The following is a 17,747-nucleotide window of genomic DNA, read 5'->3' as shown; positions in this document are numbered from 1 at the left end:
CTGGAACTCTGTCATGGACAATAGAAAGTATTATTAAGAGATATTATTCTGTTTTTGCACATGCAACATAACTATAAGAAAAAAAATGTAAAAAAAAAAAAAAAGAATAATGAATAATTGGCTATGACTGATTGAAAAATAAAAGTTTGGTCATGATTAAATAACTCTTTTTGTATGTCTTTGTTATAGTATCATTTAACGGTTATAGGCCCTTTTAAAAATGTTGATAAATTTGGGGATTATTTAATAAATAAATTTATTATTTTTGTACTATAAGTTTTAGAACATAACTACAGCAGAAATATATTTAAAGTCCAAAAACTTTGAATAAGATATCAATAATCAGTAATATAAATCTAATAAAATATTATTTTTGTCATTTCAGAAATAATTTCATTCATTTGGATATGTGATAATTACTGATAAATAAAACATTCAGTAAACACTTCAATGTATGGCAACACTAATATGAACTGGAAAGCTTGTGATCATCCTTACTCCCATATAAATGTACAGGAAAACAGAGAAAACATTTTTTTTTTCAGATAATTTATTGTAAATATACACTCCAAAAACAGTTCAAAGAGATAAAATTCCCTTTCATTTCTTTTCTCCTCATTTTTTCTCTCTTTTTTCTTTCTTTTTCTCTTTTCCCCCTTCTTCCCCCTCCTTCCTTTTCCTCCCCCCCCCTTAAAAGACTACTGTTCCCCAGCTTTGGCGCAATCGGTTAGCGCGTTCGGCTGTTAACCGAAAGGTTGGTGGTTCGAGCCCACCCAGGGACGTCTGAAATGCCGGAGTTTTGCACGCGCGTCAGGTGTCCACTAACGCCTATGCCATTCTTAGGGTTGCGAGGCACAGCTTTCTCAGGGCGTTTATCTTGTGCACCTTCAATAAGCTGGCTTGTTTTAAAAGAACTCAGCGGCGGGCATTTGGTGAACATTTTCACCAGCTCGAGTAGTTTGCTGTGGCATGTGGATGCCTTCTTTACTGATGATCTGTCTCTGGGGCTCATCTAGTTGACATAGTATCCGCTGACATTCGGCTGAAGGTGCTGATCCACCATCTGCTCTTGGTACGGACTGGAACCGGGGGACTGTAGTGACCATCAGATCGGAATGCAGAATGGATCTGGTGGCTACGGTGACCTCAGAATAAGAAGAAACAGACTAATATTAATGTAGATGCAAAAGTTCCATGTTGCCACAAAGTCAATACCCAATACCCCACCGGGATGACTTGAAATACAGTCAGCATCGGCAATTTTTGCCAGTCTCTCTGGAGGCTTGTTGAGAAAGATAGTCTTGCTTCGTTTTGTTTCCTTTTATTGGCGTGGCTGGTTGTTGGTCCTCGTCAAAGAGGTGTCCACCGATCATAGCGTGCCGAAGCCAGAAGACTTGTTGTTTTGTCAATATGTTCTCAAGACTTTGCGGCAAGTATCAATAAACTACAGCACAATCACAGCTCGCCGCTACCCATCGTAAACAGGTTGGGCCTGTCTGTTCCGGTGGGCTCTCAGTGGTGCTAAAGCATCAAATGAAGAGGATGGGATTCGAACCCACACAAACCAAGGCGTGCCGAGCACAACGGACTAGCCTTGCATCGCCTTAACCACTCGACCACCTTTCGTTTGGCGCGGCCCTTTTGTTTAACACTCCCGATTCAGACCACCAGCTCATTAGTAGAGCGCTCAGTGAACTGAACTGAGTGTGTCAGATAGGGAAGACACACAAAAATTGCGGAGAGGGGTCCCCAGGACCGAGGATCACTGCTAAATGTACCGAACGACGAGGATGGGATTCGAACCCACGCGTGCAGAGCACAATGGATTAGCAGTCCATCGCCTTAACCACTCGGCCACCTCGTCGTATTACGTGCCGTCTTTTATTTAGCACTCCCGATTCAGATCATCAGCTCATTAGTAGAGAACTCAAAGAACTGAACTGAGTGTGTTAGATAAGGAGGACACACAAAAAGTTCAGCATGGGGTCCCCAGGACCTAGATTAAGGTCCAGTGCTAAAGGAACCGAACGACAAGGATGGGATTAGCAGTCCATCGCCTTAACCACTCGGCCTCCCCGCCCCCTTGCTGACTGAGAGAGGCCATGCTGCGGACCTTCTCAGCTGCTGCTGCTGTGCTTTCAGCAGGCTGTTTTGAGCACAGAGGGAATAGTGAATGAGCCGTCTTTTACACACCTCTAATCTGTTCCGTAGAAACACGGTGCAGCAACCCGTGCCAGGAGACTGTTTGTGCGGCAGTTTAAAGCTTGCTACCACCTTGTCGGTTCACATCCACGTAGGTGCCTTCAAAGGTCACGACCGTCGCCGGCATTCTTTCGCAGAGGCAATATTGTAGCCTATGAGGTTTATCTGAGGCGCGATCATTGCTGGTTGAAAACTTTACCCAATACCCCGCCAGGATGACTTGAAATACAGTCAGCATTGGCAATTTTTGCTAGCCTCTGTGGAGGCTTAGAGTATTGTTGAGAAAAAATAGCCTTGTTTCGTTTAGGTTTTGTTTCTCGTCGAAAAGGTGTCTGCTGATGATTGAGCGCCAGAGCCAGAAGGCTTGTTGTTTTGTAAATATGTCCTCAAGACGGGTATCATTAAACTGCAGCGCAATTACAGCTCACCGTTACCCATCGTAAACAGGTTGGGCCTGTCTGGTCCGGTGGGCTCTCAGTGGCGCTAAAGCTTCCAGTGCATGTCGAGCACAATGTATTAGCCTTCCACCGCCTTACCCGCTGGACCACCTCGTCATCTTGCGTGGTTTCTTTGTTTAACACTCCTGAACCATGTGCATGTGGATGCCTTCTTCGTCTTTTGTTTCAGCCGCCGAGGGCCTGTTTTCCACTGAGGCCCTGCGTCAAACTCCCTATGAGACACAATCGAACGTTAGTAGTAACCTCCGATTACGGCCGAATGTGGATTCTGCTCGGACGACGGGGCACCGGTACATCCTTTGTAGCTTTGGCTTGTTAGCCAAACGCTACAGCAGTTTGCCATTTCCCATGAAATCATCCTTGATTTCCTTAAGAAAGGTGCCCCAAATTGGTGGAAAATCACATCTCAACCATACGCTGTTTAAAGCATTGACCCGCCTTCACGCGGCAAAACAGAACGGGTTGTTGGCCCGCACTGCTGGGTCAAACTGCGCTTCCCAAAAACAGATTGGGTCAAAACCGACAGAAGAAAACTCTAAGCCTGCTCTAAGCCCTACCCACGGGGAGGGCTCGACAGTCTCGCACAACGCGAGAGCCTCCGTTTCGCCTGTGCAATTTGGGGGCCGATGAAAACTGGGTCCGACCCGGTGAAGAAGCCCACGACCAGCCCGGCTAGCTCAGTCGGTAGAGCATGAGACTCTTAATCTCAGGGTCGTGGGTTCGAGCCCCACGTTGGGCGGCTCTGTTGACTCTCTTTCTTCCCAAAAGGGTGGCGGGCTCCAGCGTGCCCATTCGCCGCGCAGGCTGAGTGGATTTTGCGAGCTCCGGAAACATCTTTCAAAACAGATGTCGCTGTTAGTGCGAGCAATTTTAATCCCTATCACTAACCCTAACCCTTGCTTTTACACCGGTGATCCGGCGGCAGCAAGCAACAGCGGCTGTCTCTGTGGCGCTACCTGGAGCAGGATCGTCTGTTTCCACCGCCGTCTCCTCGTCCAATCGCCGATCTCGCCGTCCATTGTGAGAATGGACGAGAGCCAATCGCGTCGCTCGCCGTCCATTGTGAGAATGGACGAGAGCCAATCGCACCGCTCGAGCTCCATTGTTGAGAGCCACTCACCGTGCTTAGTTTCATTCTAAGTCAGGTTCAAAAATCAGACGAACGGAATATAGGATAACTTTTCAAAGTAAGTAATACATGTTTTCTACTTTCTTCCTCTCTGTTTACAATGTTCTCAATTGGTAACTCGTTACGTTTTCGTCCGTCATTCATCCGTGTTTGGCGTTCACAAACTTTTGACTCGCGAATTGCCCATAATGAAACACCGTTTAAATGTAATCTAACTTTCTAAAGTCCATTTACTCGTTCTTAAGTTCGATTTAAATGGGGGGAAAACGCGTTTCAGCTGTAAGTGCAGTCATCCCTTATGACAATTTACCTTGTTTTTACTATAGTAAAAGCGTAGTAACCATGTTGTGTTTTTGGCTGATCGATTACAACTGTATGAACACAGTCTTACTATAAAGGAAAATCTGAATGAACAGCAACAACAAAAAACGTTGTGCTTGTGTTTGTCGTCATTTACCATGGCTTTACTATAGTGAAAGTGTAGTAATCATGTTTTCTTTTCATGACTTGGCTATAATCTCACATATTAAACACAATTGTGCCTGTAATCGTACTTATTAAACTCAGTTTACTTGTTCTTTAAGTGTAAACACCGTCTTACTATAAATAAAAATATGAATGAAAAAAACCCCAAGTCATTTACTATGCTTTTACTATAGTGAAAGTGTAGTAATCATGTTTTGTTTCCATGATTTGCCTATAATCTTACATATAAAACACCATTTGCCTGTAATTTTGCATAGTAAACACATCTATTCTATTTAAAGTTTGATTTGGATTTAAAAAATATGTTTAGTTGTAGACATTGTCATTTCTAATTAACATTTAATGTGATTTTGCTGTGTGAATGTAGTAATCAAGTTTTGTGTTTGCAGATGGATTACTATTTATATAAACACAGATGCAAGTGCTACAAATAATAATTTAAATGAAAATGCAATGTTATATAGACATCCCTTACAAAAATTAACCATGGTTTAAGTAAAGTGTACTTACTATGTTCTTTGTTTTTTTGTTTTTGTTTTTTTCTCAGATTGATTATCATATGTATAACCACAGCTTTTAACTAACAATGTACTTTATTTTACATTGTCATTAATACATGCTATATGTACTATAGTAATAACAGTAAATTATGCATAATTGGATGCAACTAACTGTAAACCAAACAAAACAATAATCTTATCCTTATCGTAACTGCATGTAGTAATTTCATATTCAAATCTTTATATGTATGACTGTAGTGTAACACCTTTAAATGTTTAACCTTGTTTTGCTTTGTTAGCAATAAAATAATGTTTAATTGTTGTAATGGGTGCCATTATTTAGTCAGCTTGAATATATATCGTTGTATCATTATAAAAAAATTAAAAACATTTGTGTAGTTGTCCAATACCTGCAAAATGCACATTACTAACTACTATTTTCCTATTATATTTAGATGAGCACTAAGCCAAAGAGCCACAAGGTCATGGGTGATGGCGAGTGGATGGCCAGGTTGAGGACTTTTGCCAGCTCTGGGGTTCGTCCGTCTGGAGGCAACAGACCAGCACCACGGCAGCGGAAGTGGCACAAGCTCTATCAGAAGGTAAAGTTACCTGTATCTCATTGTAGAATATGAATGTGTACATTATTTGTCAAACATTTTTACACGTGACTGTGTTTAATGTTTTTGAAAGAAGTGTCTTTTGCTCATTCAGCCTGCATTTATTTGATCAAAAATACAGAAAAAACAGCAATATAATTTGTACTGCATATTTGTATTTATTTTGTTATTTTTTAATGAAAACTGTGATACGTTTTGCAGAATTCATTGATGAATAAAAAGTTAAAAGAACAGCATTAATTTCTCTTTTGAACAGTCCTGTATATCGTTAAAGAAGATTTTCTATTTTATTTCTAATGCTGTTCTTTATTGAACTTTTTATTCTTCAATGAATCCTAAAAAAAGTATCACAGATTACATAAAAAAATACATTAAGCAGCACAACTGTGTCCAACATTGGTCATAAATTAAATTCTAAAATGATAGCTAAATATTCAGCGTTGATGACAGAAATAATTTGAATTTAAAGTTTATGGAACTATAAATTTAAACTGTAATGACATTTTACAATATTACTGATGTTTTCTTTATTTTTATCAAATAAATGCAGGATCGATGAGCATAAGGCACTTCTTTCAAAAAACATTAAAAATAGTGATGTGTCCAAACTTTTGACTGATCCTGTATTTGTGTTTCCTTTTATTAAATTTTGTTTTGGTTTTTTTATAGGAGAACTGCTTGGTGTTGACTACTTCCTGAGTCAGACTGGACAGCCCCTGGTAGTGGACCCTGACTCAGAAGAGACAGAGAACCTGCTGGAGGATGTGGATGAAGGCGAGGATGAAGAAGACGAGGGCTTCAGGGAGGACCAAACACTTGACATTACTGTGTCAAGTCTTACCGATGACCCAAGCTTCTCTCTGTCCTCCACCCAGCCTGATGCCTCCTTCACGCCAGGTGCCTCAGCATCTCCTGACAAGTCTGTGGTATGTAAATATCTTGTTGTATGCATGTATGTAATTGTGTTTCATGTAATATTGTTACATTTCTAGGAAAATATATATTTATGTTTGTTTATTTTGTTCCACTTCACTGTACTCATAATGTTGTTCATTTCTGTTTTTTTTTTCTTTATATTTTTTCTCCCAGGCTTTGGATAGTGCTGGTGTGCTGGACAAAGTGGACAGCCTTGTGGAGTATCTTGTGGAGCTCAGGAATCAGCCATCTTTGGCTCTCACCAACCAGCAGGTCAGTTTCTCTACTTTTTCTTCTTGACCTGTCATATGTTGACACTACCACTTGTTTTGTTTTCTCATTTGCCATGTATTATATGCTCTCTCTGCTTAGGTGAGCAATATAGTTGGCAGAACCTGCTGGATTACGATAAGAAGAGAGTGATGTTTGCTGCCAGACACCAGAGCAGGCTGGACACAGGGTCACTCCAGGGGTGGAGAGCGTGAAGAGGCAGACATTCACCACCACTGCCCCACTTGCTCAGTGGCCAGATTGTTGTCGCCTGATAGAGACCATTTCAAGCTCTGTGCCATCCATAAGAGTCCAAAAAAGAAAGGGGATAAAGTTTTATTTATGTGTATTGTTTTGTGCTTTCTGTTCTTATGCACTTGCAATGAAGGCACAAGTGCCATGGACATTTGAAAGTTTTATTTAAAAGTATAGTTTTGTTTTCTGTTCTTTAGCACTTGCAAAGAATGCACAGTAGTAATTAATATTTTAAAGTTTTATTCATTTGTATTGTTCTGTGCTTTCTGGTTTTTTTTTTTTGGACTCACAAAGGCAAACAAGAGCCATTGTCATTTTAAAATTGTATTTATGTGTATTGGTCTGTGCTTTCTGTTCTTTTCACTTGCAATTAATGCACAAGAGCCATGGACATTAGATGGTTTTATTTATATGTATAGTTCTGTTTTCTGTTCTTTTGCACTTGCAAAGAATGCACAAGAGTCATGGACAATAGAAAGTATTATTAAGAGGTATTATTCGGTGTTCTGCACATGCAACATAACTATAAGAATAAAAATGTAAAAAAAAAAGAATAATGAATAATTGGCTATGACTGATTGAAAAATAAAAGTTTGGTCATGATTAAATAACTCTTTTTGTATGTCTTTGTTACAGTATCATTAAACGGTTATAGGCCCTTTTAAAAATGTTGATAAATTTGGGGATTATTTCATAAATAAATTGACTATTTTTTGTACTATAAGTTTTAGAACATAACTACAGCAGAAATATATTTAAACTAAAAGTGCAAAAACTCAGAACTGTGAATAAAATATCAATAATCAGTAATATAAATCTAATAAAGTATTAATTTGTCATTTCAGAAATTATTTCATCCATTTGGACATCATTTATGTGATAATTACTGATAAATAAATCATTCAGTAAACACTTTAATGTATGGCAACAGTGTAATATGAACTTGGAAGTTTGTGATAATCCTTACTCCCATATAAATGTACAGGGAAATAGAGAAAACATTTTTTTTCAGATAATTTATTGTAAATATACACTCCAAAAGCATTGCTTTGAAGGACAAAGAGATAAAATTTCCTTTCATTTCTTTTCTCCTCATTTTTTTCCTTTCTTTTTCTCTTTTTCCCCCCTTCTTCCTCCTCCTTCCTTTTCTTCCCCCCCTTAACAGACTATTGTTCCCCAGCTTTGGCGCTACCTGGAGCAGGATCGTCTGTTTCCGCGGCCGTCTCCTCGTCCAATCGCCGATCTCGCAGGTTGAGCCAACAGAGGCGCCCAACGTGGGGCTCGAACCCACGACCCTGAGATTAAGAGTCTCATGCTCTACCGACTGAGCTAGCCGGGCTGGTTGTGGTTTCCTTCACCGGGTCGGAGGCAGTTTTCATCGGCTCCCAAATGACACAGGCGAAACGGAGGCTCTCGCGTTGTGCGAGACTGTCGAGCCCTCCCCGTGGGTAGGGCTTAGAGCAGGCTTAGAGTTTTCTTCTGTCAGTTTTGACCCAATCTGTTTTTGGGAAGCGCAGTTTGACCCAGCAGTGCGGGCCAACAACACGTTCTGTCTTGCCGCGTGAAGGCGGTTCAATGCTTTGGACAGCGTATGGTTGAGATGTGATTTTCCACCAATTTGGGGCACCTTTCTTATGGAAATCAAGGATAAATCTATATAAGGATAAGGATAAATCTTCTATTTTTCAGTGGTCTTTTGAGAACACTAGATTTATATGTCAATTCCAACATAACACCGACTGTTACGCAACAGTCCCGGGATCGTTAATAGTTACGTCTCCAACATTTGCATCGCCCAATCATCGGTAACGTCAGTACATCAGTAAAACAAGGCAAGCCACTGAAGGGACACGGTTAGCTTAATCCTAGCACTAGCCTGTGCTACAGAGAGATGACTGTGCTGATGATGGTGAATGATGGAGAAATAACTGTGCTGATGATGGCGAATGATTTACAGATCCAGAATATCACCGAGAAGCAGCTGAACTTGTGTGGTAAGAAGAGCTCCCTCTGCATTATAACTTTACACAGAGCACATGGATCACAGTAATGAGACTAAAATGTCTGCGATTCAAAACGGCAGATTCAACAAACCACATATTAAAAGCGGCTAGAGCTCCTAATTAAATATATATTTTTTATCAATGTGCCAGCTATAGAGATGAGCAGCTCTGTGAAACAGCCAATCGGAGCAGAGCTCATTAATATTCATGAAGCTTCCAAAAAAGGCAATAACAGAGCATTTCATTCTAGGGACAAATCCTAGGGTTGTAAATGGTCCTGTAAAACCGTTTCTGGAGATTGTTTGCCCTTTCCTATGCCATATACCTTCTATGTAGATATCAAAGAACAAATTAAAATATTCTCTCAATGCATTTTATGGCAACTTTAGGTTGATAGAACCAGCTGACATATTATCCTGACATTCTGAATCTCAAGGATGGTGACACCCACCAACAAAAATTTGAAAAAAAAAAAAAAAAGTAGTTTCATCAGATATACACCAATTACGAGCTAAACAATTAATTACAAACAGAATCATATCCGATGTTCAATCGATCGCAACTACTCACAAAATTTCTAATCTGAGATTTACAGTTTTCAAAGACCACTCTGATCATACTCTCTTCTTCTATGCTGCATAAATGCCACACAGAATTCATCAATGGTGTGGAGCGCATGAAATAAAACATTACTCCACACCCGATTCACGCTCAGAAAAGAGCATCAAAGCTCATCATCGTAGTTTGGGAGACACTACACTTTTGAAACACATTTCCTAGTTAAAAACTATAGAAATGAGCCCTGAAAGTATAGCCTTGACCTCCATTTTGCAAAACCAGCTTAGGCGACTTCTGACACTTTGAGTCTCAGAGATGGTGACAACCTAACAACAGAGATGAGAAAAGTTACATCTGAAACATCATTAGAGTCCTAAATTTTTTTTTTCATTCAGCATGAGGGACGGAAGCAGCTGGACTCTTAGAATGGCGTGTGAAGCCCTGTGAAGACTGGGGAAAAGGAGGTTTAGACTGATCTCCTTTTTCGCTGCCACTGTACTGACTAGCCTTCCAAGAGGACAGAACGTGATAGACCGGTGAAGAAGGCTCTTTCACTCTATCATCCTCTAGATTTTGGGCTAATTCAGACTTTGAATTCTCTTTGGTAGGTACAGTGTCGCTGGGTTCACTGTGTCGTTTTACATACTCTTCAGTACGTTGCCTAGGACTTTGCTGTGGAAGGTGGATAGATGAACTACAATGTGACTTTTTCATTTCTAGATCTGAGACAGCAGCTTCCATGACCTCTGCTTCTGCCATTGCAGCTTCCGCCTCTCTCTCCTTCTCGATTACGTCTAATGTTGCTTCAAGGCGAGCTTGATTTTAATTTCCATTTCTCTCTTTGCAAATGAGGCTCTTGCCTGAGCAGCTTCTGCCTTCGCTCTTGCTTTAGTTGCTGCCAGACTAAACGTGGACTTGCTGGAAGACACAGAGCGCCGGGATGGAGCTGAGTGACTTTTGTCATCTTCCATGACTGCAGTTGTCGTGTTAGCCTCTATGCCGTGGACAACAAGCACAGTGATTTTCTGCTTCCGTGATAAACAGCTCTTGTAAGAAGCTTGCCTTTTTACTGTACTGGCTTCATATCCAGCAAGCTAAACACTTCTACTCAATAAACGGACTTGAAACCTGGAAGTTGTGGCTCAGATGATTAACTGAGTAAAATGTGTAAAACTGTAAAATAAAACAAACCATTGTATAAATAAACTGTTACATGAAAAATGTTTATACAGTATAAATGTACTGCGAGATAAATGCTTATAAGAGCTTAAGCAGTTCAAAGATATTATAATATAAACAGAACTACGTATTTCACAATCACGTGTTATGAAAACATCTATTTCCACATGTAGTACCTGCTAGACATGCAGAATACCATAAATCAATGATAATCAAACTTTACTTACAGGCAGTGCCTCGTTAAGTGCTATTAATACGATGGAATGATGCAACAACATAAAAATGCGCTACCCTGTGCTGCGCACGCTATTCTTCTGAACCTGGAAACTGAATAACATAAATTCAAGCGGTAGAATACAAAATGTCCAGTAGGGGGAGCAAAAATGCTAAAATAGGCGAAGCCAGAACATCTTTGTTAATAAGTATTTGTAAGTAATTTTCAGTGGTATATTTGGCATTTAATAATTTATAGATTATATTCAATAGATAACACTTTTATGGGAACTTTTACAGCTTTGATTTTGTCGTTTAAATTCATTCACACTGTTTTGAGCGATTCACTGAATCGTTTTGCAAAGCACTTGATTAAATTGACTCTGAGTTTCAAAAAGCTCCGTTTCTCATCAACTAACCAGTGATTGAATTCGTGTTTACTGTAAACTGATTCACGAAAAAGGGAGCGAAATGAATAGTATCGTGTTTGTTATTCACGTACAGATCACGTTCCTCACACACATAAAAAAAAAAAAAAAAAATTATATAAAATGTTTGATGAAACACTGCAAAGTTACAATGAATGATTATCAATTCATTTTACATCCTTGTAAAAACGATTATACTGCCTTAACGATTTCTAGAGATTTAAACACTTTAAACTCTTAAAAACACCAACCTCTCTTCAGCCGAATCACAAACACCGGAGCGCAGTCTTATCGTCACATCACCAAAACAAAATAAAAGTCCTGTGTTGGCCATTAATACATTGTGTATGCAGAAAACATATACATAACAAACATATGTCCGCTGTATTCCGAGTTTAATTTGTGGTGAAATGGGTTTCAAGAAAGAAATAATAAGTTATTGCAAAAAATATTTCAAATTTATTAAGTATTATTTTATAAACTGTTGAATATTTTTTAAATCTATTTTGTATTTTACGCATCTTTTTATTGATATAGGTTTTTAATTTGATCATGTCCTCAGTGCAAAGTAATCCATTTATAATCCAGAAATATTAACCATGAAATTATAAAAAACTCAAAATATTTATAAATAATGTTATAGACTAGGCTAAACTGCAACTACTCATACATATAAAACTATAGTTATTTTTGTTACAATTTAAATACTTAACAGTGTCTCTAAAGTCACCTTCCACCCTGTTAGTATGTGCTTTATTCTCGCCTTTGAAAATAGACTGCAATGCAATTCCATTGAGAACATTTTCAGGAAGTGATATTGTTAATTTTTCCCACTTGAATTCAACTGTAAAAGAGATACAGCTTCCTGCACAACAGAGATATCCTGCATATAGATATGTTATGGACCACAGAATTGTGGACTTTATGATCTTCTTTGTGTTAACTTATTTTTAGATTCCTGCTGCTCCAGTAGCTCTGATCAACTTCTCCTCTGCTAAATCCAAAAAAAAAAAAAAAAAAAAAAACTTGACTGTTACATTGATGGCAGGACAACTGAAAACCAGGTTGGGAAATAACTTTTATGCCCAAGAGTGAAGAGAGGGTCAGAAATATATGCTAGTTTTTTTTAGACTTTAAGCAAAAACTGTCCAAGGAGTGCAGCACTGATGGCTAGGGAGCCTTACTACAAAGAATTCATCCCCAAATCTAGTATGCTTCCTAAAACTGTTCTTGAATACAGAACACCAGAGACTCTGCAGCTACCCCCCAAAGAGCTTGGAGAGCTATGCCAGGTATTCCAGCTAGAAGAGCTCATCATATCCCAGGTCCAGGATTTGGCTTAAATACACTCCCCAGATTTTGTACCTCCCCCTGCCCCCTAAATAGGCCTATGTATATATTTCAATGTTCAATATTACAACTGTCTGTGGTATATGTTTTCTAACACTAGTCAGAAGCAATGCTCCTAATTTCACTTTATGATGAAAAATCCAAAGACAATAAAGGCTTTTAATTCAATTCCATTGACAAGCTTTATTTAGTTGGCTTTCAAAATTATTTTTCTTATGCAAATACATCAGTTGACTACAAATGTTGTTAATAAAATATAAAAAGTAAAGATAATGTATTAATAAAAAAGTAACATTTAATAATGACTCAAAGCAAAATTATCATTAACTACTTAAAGTAAAAGTGAAAACTAATGAGATTGATCTCTCTCCTTCTAATTTACCAGTAGGGATGGGTATACATATACAGTACATGCCAGACCAGTATGTGTAAATCAGCCAGAGATATTCTGCATGACTGTGAATAAAAGATGATTGAATAAAATGCTTCTCATGTGCAGTGCAATGATATGGTTATTTTCCAGGGTGAATCCTCTCATGTGTTTTCAGATATGATGACTGACTAAATCTCTTGTAGTGTGAGCATTAATAAGCTTTCTCTCCAGTGTGGATCCTCTCATGTGTTTTCAAATGTACTGACCGACGAAATCTCTTGTTGCAGTGTGAACACTCATAAGGTTTCTCTCCAGTGTGGATCCTCTAATGTATTTTCAGATATGATGATTGTTTAAATCTTTTGTTGCAGTGTGAACACTCATAAGGTTTCTCTCCAGTGTGGATCCTCTCATGTGTTTTCAAATGTCCTGATTGACTAAATCTCTTGTTGCAGTGTAAACACTCATAAGGTTTCTCTTCAGTGTGGATCCTCTCATGTAATTTCAAATGTACTGACTGACGAAATCTCTTGTTGCAGTGTAAACACTCATAAGGTTTCTCTCCAGTGTGGATCCTCTCATGTATTTTCAGATATGATGATTGTTTAAATCTCTTGTTGCAGTGTGAACACTCATAAGGTTTCTCTCCAGTGTGGATCCTCTCATGTGTTTTCAAATGTACTGACTGATGAAATCTCTTGCTGCAGTGTGAACACTCATAAGGTTTCTCTTCAGTGTGGATCCTCTCATGTCTTGTTAGACATGCTGATTGATTAAATCTTTTGTTGCAGTGTGAACACTCATAAGGTTTCTCTCCAGTGTGAATCCTCTCATGTATTTTCAAATGTACTGACTGACTAAATCTCTTGTTGCAGTGTAAACACTCATAAGGTTTCTCTCCATTGTGGATCCTCTCATGTAATTTCAGAGATGCTGACTGATTAAATCTCTTGTAGTGTGAGCATTAATAAGCTTTCTCTCCAGTGTGAATCCTCTCATGTATTTTCAAATGTATTGACTGACTAAATCTCTTGTTGCAGTGTAAACACTCATAAGGTTTCTCTCCATTGTGGATCCTCTCATGTAATTTCAGAGATGCTGACTGACTAAATCTCTTGTAGTGTGAGCATTAATAAGCTTTCTCTCCAGTGTGGATCCTCTCATGTGTTTTCAAATGTACTGACCGACTAAATCTCTTGTTGCAGTGTAAACACTCATAAGGTTTCTCTCCAGTGTGGATCCTCTCATGTGTTTTCAAATGTACTGACCGACGAAATCTCTTGTTGCAGTGTAAACACTCATAAGGTTTCTCTCCAGTGTGGATCCTCTCATGTATTTTCAGATATGATGATTGTTTAAATCTTTTGTTGCAGTGTGAACACTCATAAGGTTTCTCTCCAGTGTGGATCCTCTCATGTGTTTTCAAATGTCCTGATTGACTAAATCTCTTGTTGCAGTGTAAACACTCATAAGGTTTCTCTTCAGTGTGGATCCTCTCATGTAATTTCAAATGTACTGACCGACGAAATCTCTTGTTGCAGTGTAAACACTCATAAGGTTTCTCTCCATTGTGGATCCTCTCATGTAATTTCAGAGATGCTGACTGATTAAATCTCTTGTTGCAGTTTGTACACTCAAAAGGTTTCTCTCCAGTGTGGATCATCTCATGTGTTTTCAAATTTACTGACAAAATCTCTTGTTGCAGTGTGAACACATTAGGTTTCTCACCAGTGTGGATCCTCTCATGTGTTTTCAAATGTACTGACCGACTAAATGTCTTGTTGCAGTGTGAACACTCATAAGGTTTCTCTCCAGTGTGGATCCTCTCATGTATTTTCAGATATGATGATTGTTTAAATCTCTTGTTGCAGTGTGAACACTCATAAGGTTTCTCTCCAGTGTGGATCCTCTCATGTGTTTTCAAATGTACTGACTGATGAAATCTCTTGCTGCAGTGTGAACACTCATAAGGTTTCTCTTCAGTGTGGATCCTCTCATGTCTTGTTAGACATGCTGATTGATTAAATCTTTTGTTGCAGTGTGAACACTCATAAGGTTTCTCTCCAGTGTGAATCCTCTCATGTATTTTCAAATGTACTGACTGACTAAATCTCTTGTTGCAGTGTAAACACTCATAAGGTTTCTCTCCATTGTGGATCCTCTCATGTAATTTCAGAGATGCTGACTGATTAAATCTCTTGTTGTAGTTTGTACACTCAAAAGGTTTCTCTCCAGTGTGGATCATCTCATGTGTTTTCAAATTTACTGACGAAATCTCTTGTTGCAGTGTGAACACATTAGGTTTCTCACCAGTGTGGATCCTCTCGTGTATTTTCAGGTCTCCTGACTGACTAAATCTCTTGTTACACTGTGAACACTTATAAGAATTCTCTCCAGTGTGGATCAACTTATGCAATTTTAAATAAGTTACTGAAGTAGAAATCTTTTCACACTTAGAACACATGGATTCTCTCACACCAGTATTTATATTCTCATATACTTGCAAACTTTGTAGATGCCAAAAATTCTTACCACACAAATGGCATGAATGTGGCTTCACCTTTGTATGAACTTTCAAGTGATTTCTCAGACCTGAAGCTGTTAAATACACTTTACCACACTGATCACATGTGTACTGCTTCTCTCTAGTGTGGATGTTCATGTGCTCCTTAAGGCTTGATGAGCGTGAAAAACTCTTCCCACATTGATCACAAGTAAATGGTTTTTCTTCAGTATGAATTTTCATGTGGCGCTCAAGATCTGTTTTTCTTGCGAAACTCTTTCCACACTTAGTGCAGGTGGAACATTTCTCTGCTCTTCTTTTCTTTAAATCTTTCTGTTTGGCTTGAGAGCAACTCAAAGGTCTTTCTCCAGTTTTCAAATGATTTTCCTCTTCAACTTGACTTGATTCTTCATTCTCCTCTTTTTGTTTAATCAACTCTGAAATAAAAGTAAGAAGGGTTAATTTTCAGTAACTTGTTATAAGCTGAAAAACATGAAAAAACTAACATTTGAGAGCAGTGCCAATAAGTCCTACAGATGGTGTCGCCAGAAGCAGATTTGGTAGAGGTGGTGTGTGGGATATCAATAACAAAGATAATTTAAAGGGGCATATGATGCGGTTTCCTTTGGAGTGTTACAAGCTGTTTCTGCATTAGATAAGATTTGTGAAGCTGCAAAGCTTAAAGTCTCAAAACCAAATAGATATTTATTATAAGTTGAAGGTCCCATATTGTCAAAATCGAAATTTTCTGGCTTTTTTCATGATAACTGAGGTCTAGGGGCTATGTAACTACCATAGAAGTTTCAAAACAGTCAATCCACAGTAAACTGCACACAGCCTGCTTAAAGTAGATGTTCCTTTTCACAAGACGCTGTGACTTCTGTAAAAATGTGACGTCCGATCTACTCAGTCACCACCTTTAGTCACCACCTTGAACACCAACCACCATCTCACCCTCCTTTTGTCAAACCCGGACAACATCGCGTCCATTTCATTGCTAAGCAACAACACAAAAACGAGACTAGTGTTACGTCAACTTCAGCCTCTTTCACACAGCCATTCCGGAAAATACACGGATAATGTGTTCTAGAGTCCTGCGCAGGAATGTTTTCTTTATCCCGCACCCTCGGCCGCCCCTGCCGAATTTCTGACCATTACCGCCCGCTCCCGCAACGTGTGTGTTACACTCCCGCAATATGTATTTCCACTCCCGCCTGCACCTGCAAAACTCTGAGAATTTAATCCCGCACGATAATAGAGATGCATTGATTTTGTGTCTTCTCCCGTCCCGCAGGAATTTTTTTTTTTAAGTATTTGTATTGCTATTATTCAAGAAATTCATTTTTTTTTCTTTCCCTGGCCTGCATGTATTCTGACGCACTGTTAGGGAAGATAAAGAGTAGCCTGGGCTAGCGGGGACATCTAAAATGCTTAGGATACCGTGCATTTCTTTAGACTTCAAGTACTTAGATTTTGGCTATTGAAGTATTCCGTAGGCTTGATTGGTCCTGGTGTAAATGTGCAAAAAGCATGTCTGATAGCAGCTAGCCTATGAGAACACAGAAAGACAAAACACACAATACATTTGAATATAATTTCATTTTTTAATGAAAAATGTTGCACCATCACACGGCACATAAAAATAGAATGCTTTGCAAACAAATACAATGATAAACTACATGAAAACAGCAGTTTTGCAATTATTAACCAAAGCCAGATGTCACAGGTATTCTGTTTGAAAAAATGCAAATAAGAATAAAAACATTCAGACTTAGGCAGCCTGCTCAATAACACTGCTCAATAGCATCTTCATCACGCCTCTTGACCTACTGTAATTAACAAATGGCAACGAGAGGCTGTGCTCAGAAAACAAAACTAATAAATAAAATAAAATAAACAATGTTAACAAATTAATTTAACAAATGAATCACTTTGCAATTCTGTTTTATTAAAAAATTTCAGGAAGAGCTCGTACAGATAATTAACACGGCCAATTCACCATCAGCAATCACATTCCCTATCCAAGCAATACAAGAGAATTCCTTTAAATACCCAAGCAATCTTACCTTCATCATCTCTAGTTTTCAGCATTGGCACTCCCAATCGCCGCAAATATGTCAGAGATTGAAATGTCCTCCGGGGATTATTCCACGGATACGACGATCCTGCAGCACCTCCAGCGACCGTCCAGGTCGCCGCTCAGACCACCAGCACTCCGCAGGATCCAACAACCGAGCCCGCGGCTGCATCGCGGGGCCGCAGGCCCTCTCGCGCCGCCGCTGCTTACACTCCAAGACGCCAGATC

General features: G+C 39.0%; 2 protein-coding genes and 5 non-coding genes across 7 annotated transcripts; 2 read left to right on the top strand and 5 right to left on the bottom strand.

Moving 5' to 3' along the window:
- Positions 1-1,782: 1,782 nt before the first annotated feature.
- Positions 1,783-1,864, bottom strand: trnas-gcu (transfer RNA serine (anticodon GCU)). The gene has a single exon. It is a non-coding gene; the product is annotated as a tRNA-Ser (tRNA).
- A 463-nt stretch (positions 1,865-2,327) lies between these two features.
- Positions 2,328-2,468, top strand: LOC141285022 (U4 spliceosomal RNA). The gene has a single exon (XR_012338531.1). It is a non-coding gene; the product is annotated as a U4 spliceosomal RNA (small nuclear RNA).
- Positions 2,469-3,326: 858 nt separating this feature from the next.
- On the top strand, positions 3,327-3,399 carry trnak-cuu (transfer RNA lysine (anticodon CUU)). The gene has a single exon. It is a non-coding gene; the product is annotated as a tRNA-Lys (tRNA).
- A 4,702-nt stretch (positions 3,400-8,101) lies between these two features.
- Positions 8,102-8,174, bottom strand: trnak-cuu (transfer RNA lysine (anticodon CUU)). Its single transcript has one exon. It is a non-coding gene; the product is annotated as a tRNA-Lys (tRNA).
- A 1,268-nt stretch (positions 8,175-9,442) lies between these two features.
- LOC141348595 (small nucleolar RNA U3) lies at positions 9,443-9,656 on the bottom strand. Its single transcript, XR_012357517.1, has one exon. It is a non-coding gene; the product is annotated as a small nucleolar RNA U3 (small nucleolar RNA).
- Positions 9,657-13,264: 3,608 nt separating this feature from the next.
- LOC141322338 (uncharacterized) lies at positions 13,265-13,903 on the bottom strand (the record flags this gene model as incomplete). The annotated part of the gene is made up of 1 exon (XM_073833423.1): positions 13,265-13,903. A coding segment is annotated over one exon (639 nt), but the record flags the coding sequence as incomplete, so codon positions are not given.
- Positions 13,893-17,533, bottom strand: LOC141322322 (uncharacterized). Its single transcript, XM_073833422.1, has 2 exons — positions 17,509-17,533; positions 13,893-15,879 (listed from the first exon to the last, which is right to left on the bottom strand). Exons 1-2 carry the CDS (start codon positions 17,531-17,533, stop codon positions 14,069-14,071), a joined length of 1,836 nt encoding a protein of 611 aa, XP_073689523.1. The 3' UTR covers positions 13,893-14,068.
- Positions 17,534-17,747: the final 214 nt, after the last annotated feature.

Source organism: Garra rufa, chromosome 1 (genome assembly GCF_049309525.1).
Source record: "Garra rufa chromosome 1, GarRuf1.0, whole genome shotgun sequence".
NCBI lineage: Eukaryota > Metazoa > Chordata > Actinopteri > Cypriniformes > Cyprinidae > Garra > Garra rufa.
Note: the sequence above shows the minus strand (reverse complement) of the source record. Positions and strands in the feature narration are given on the sequence as shown.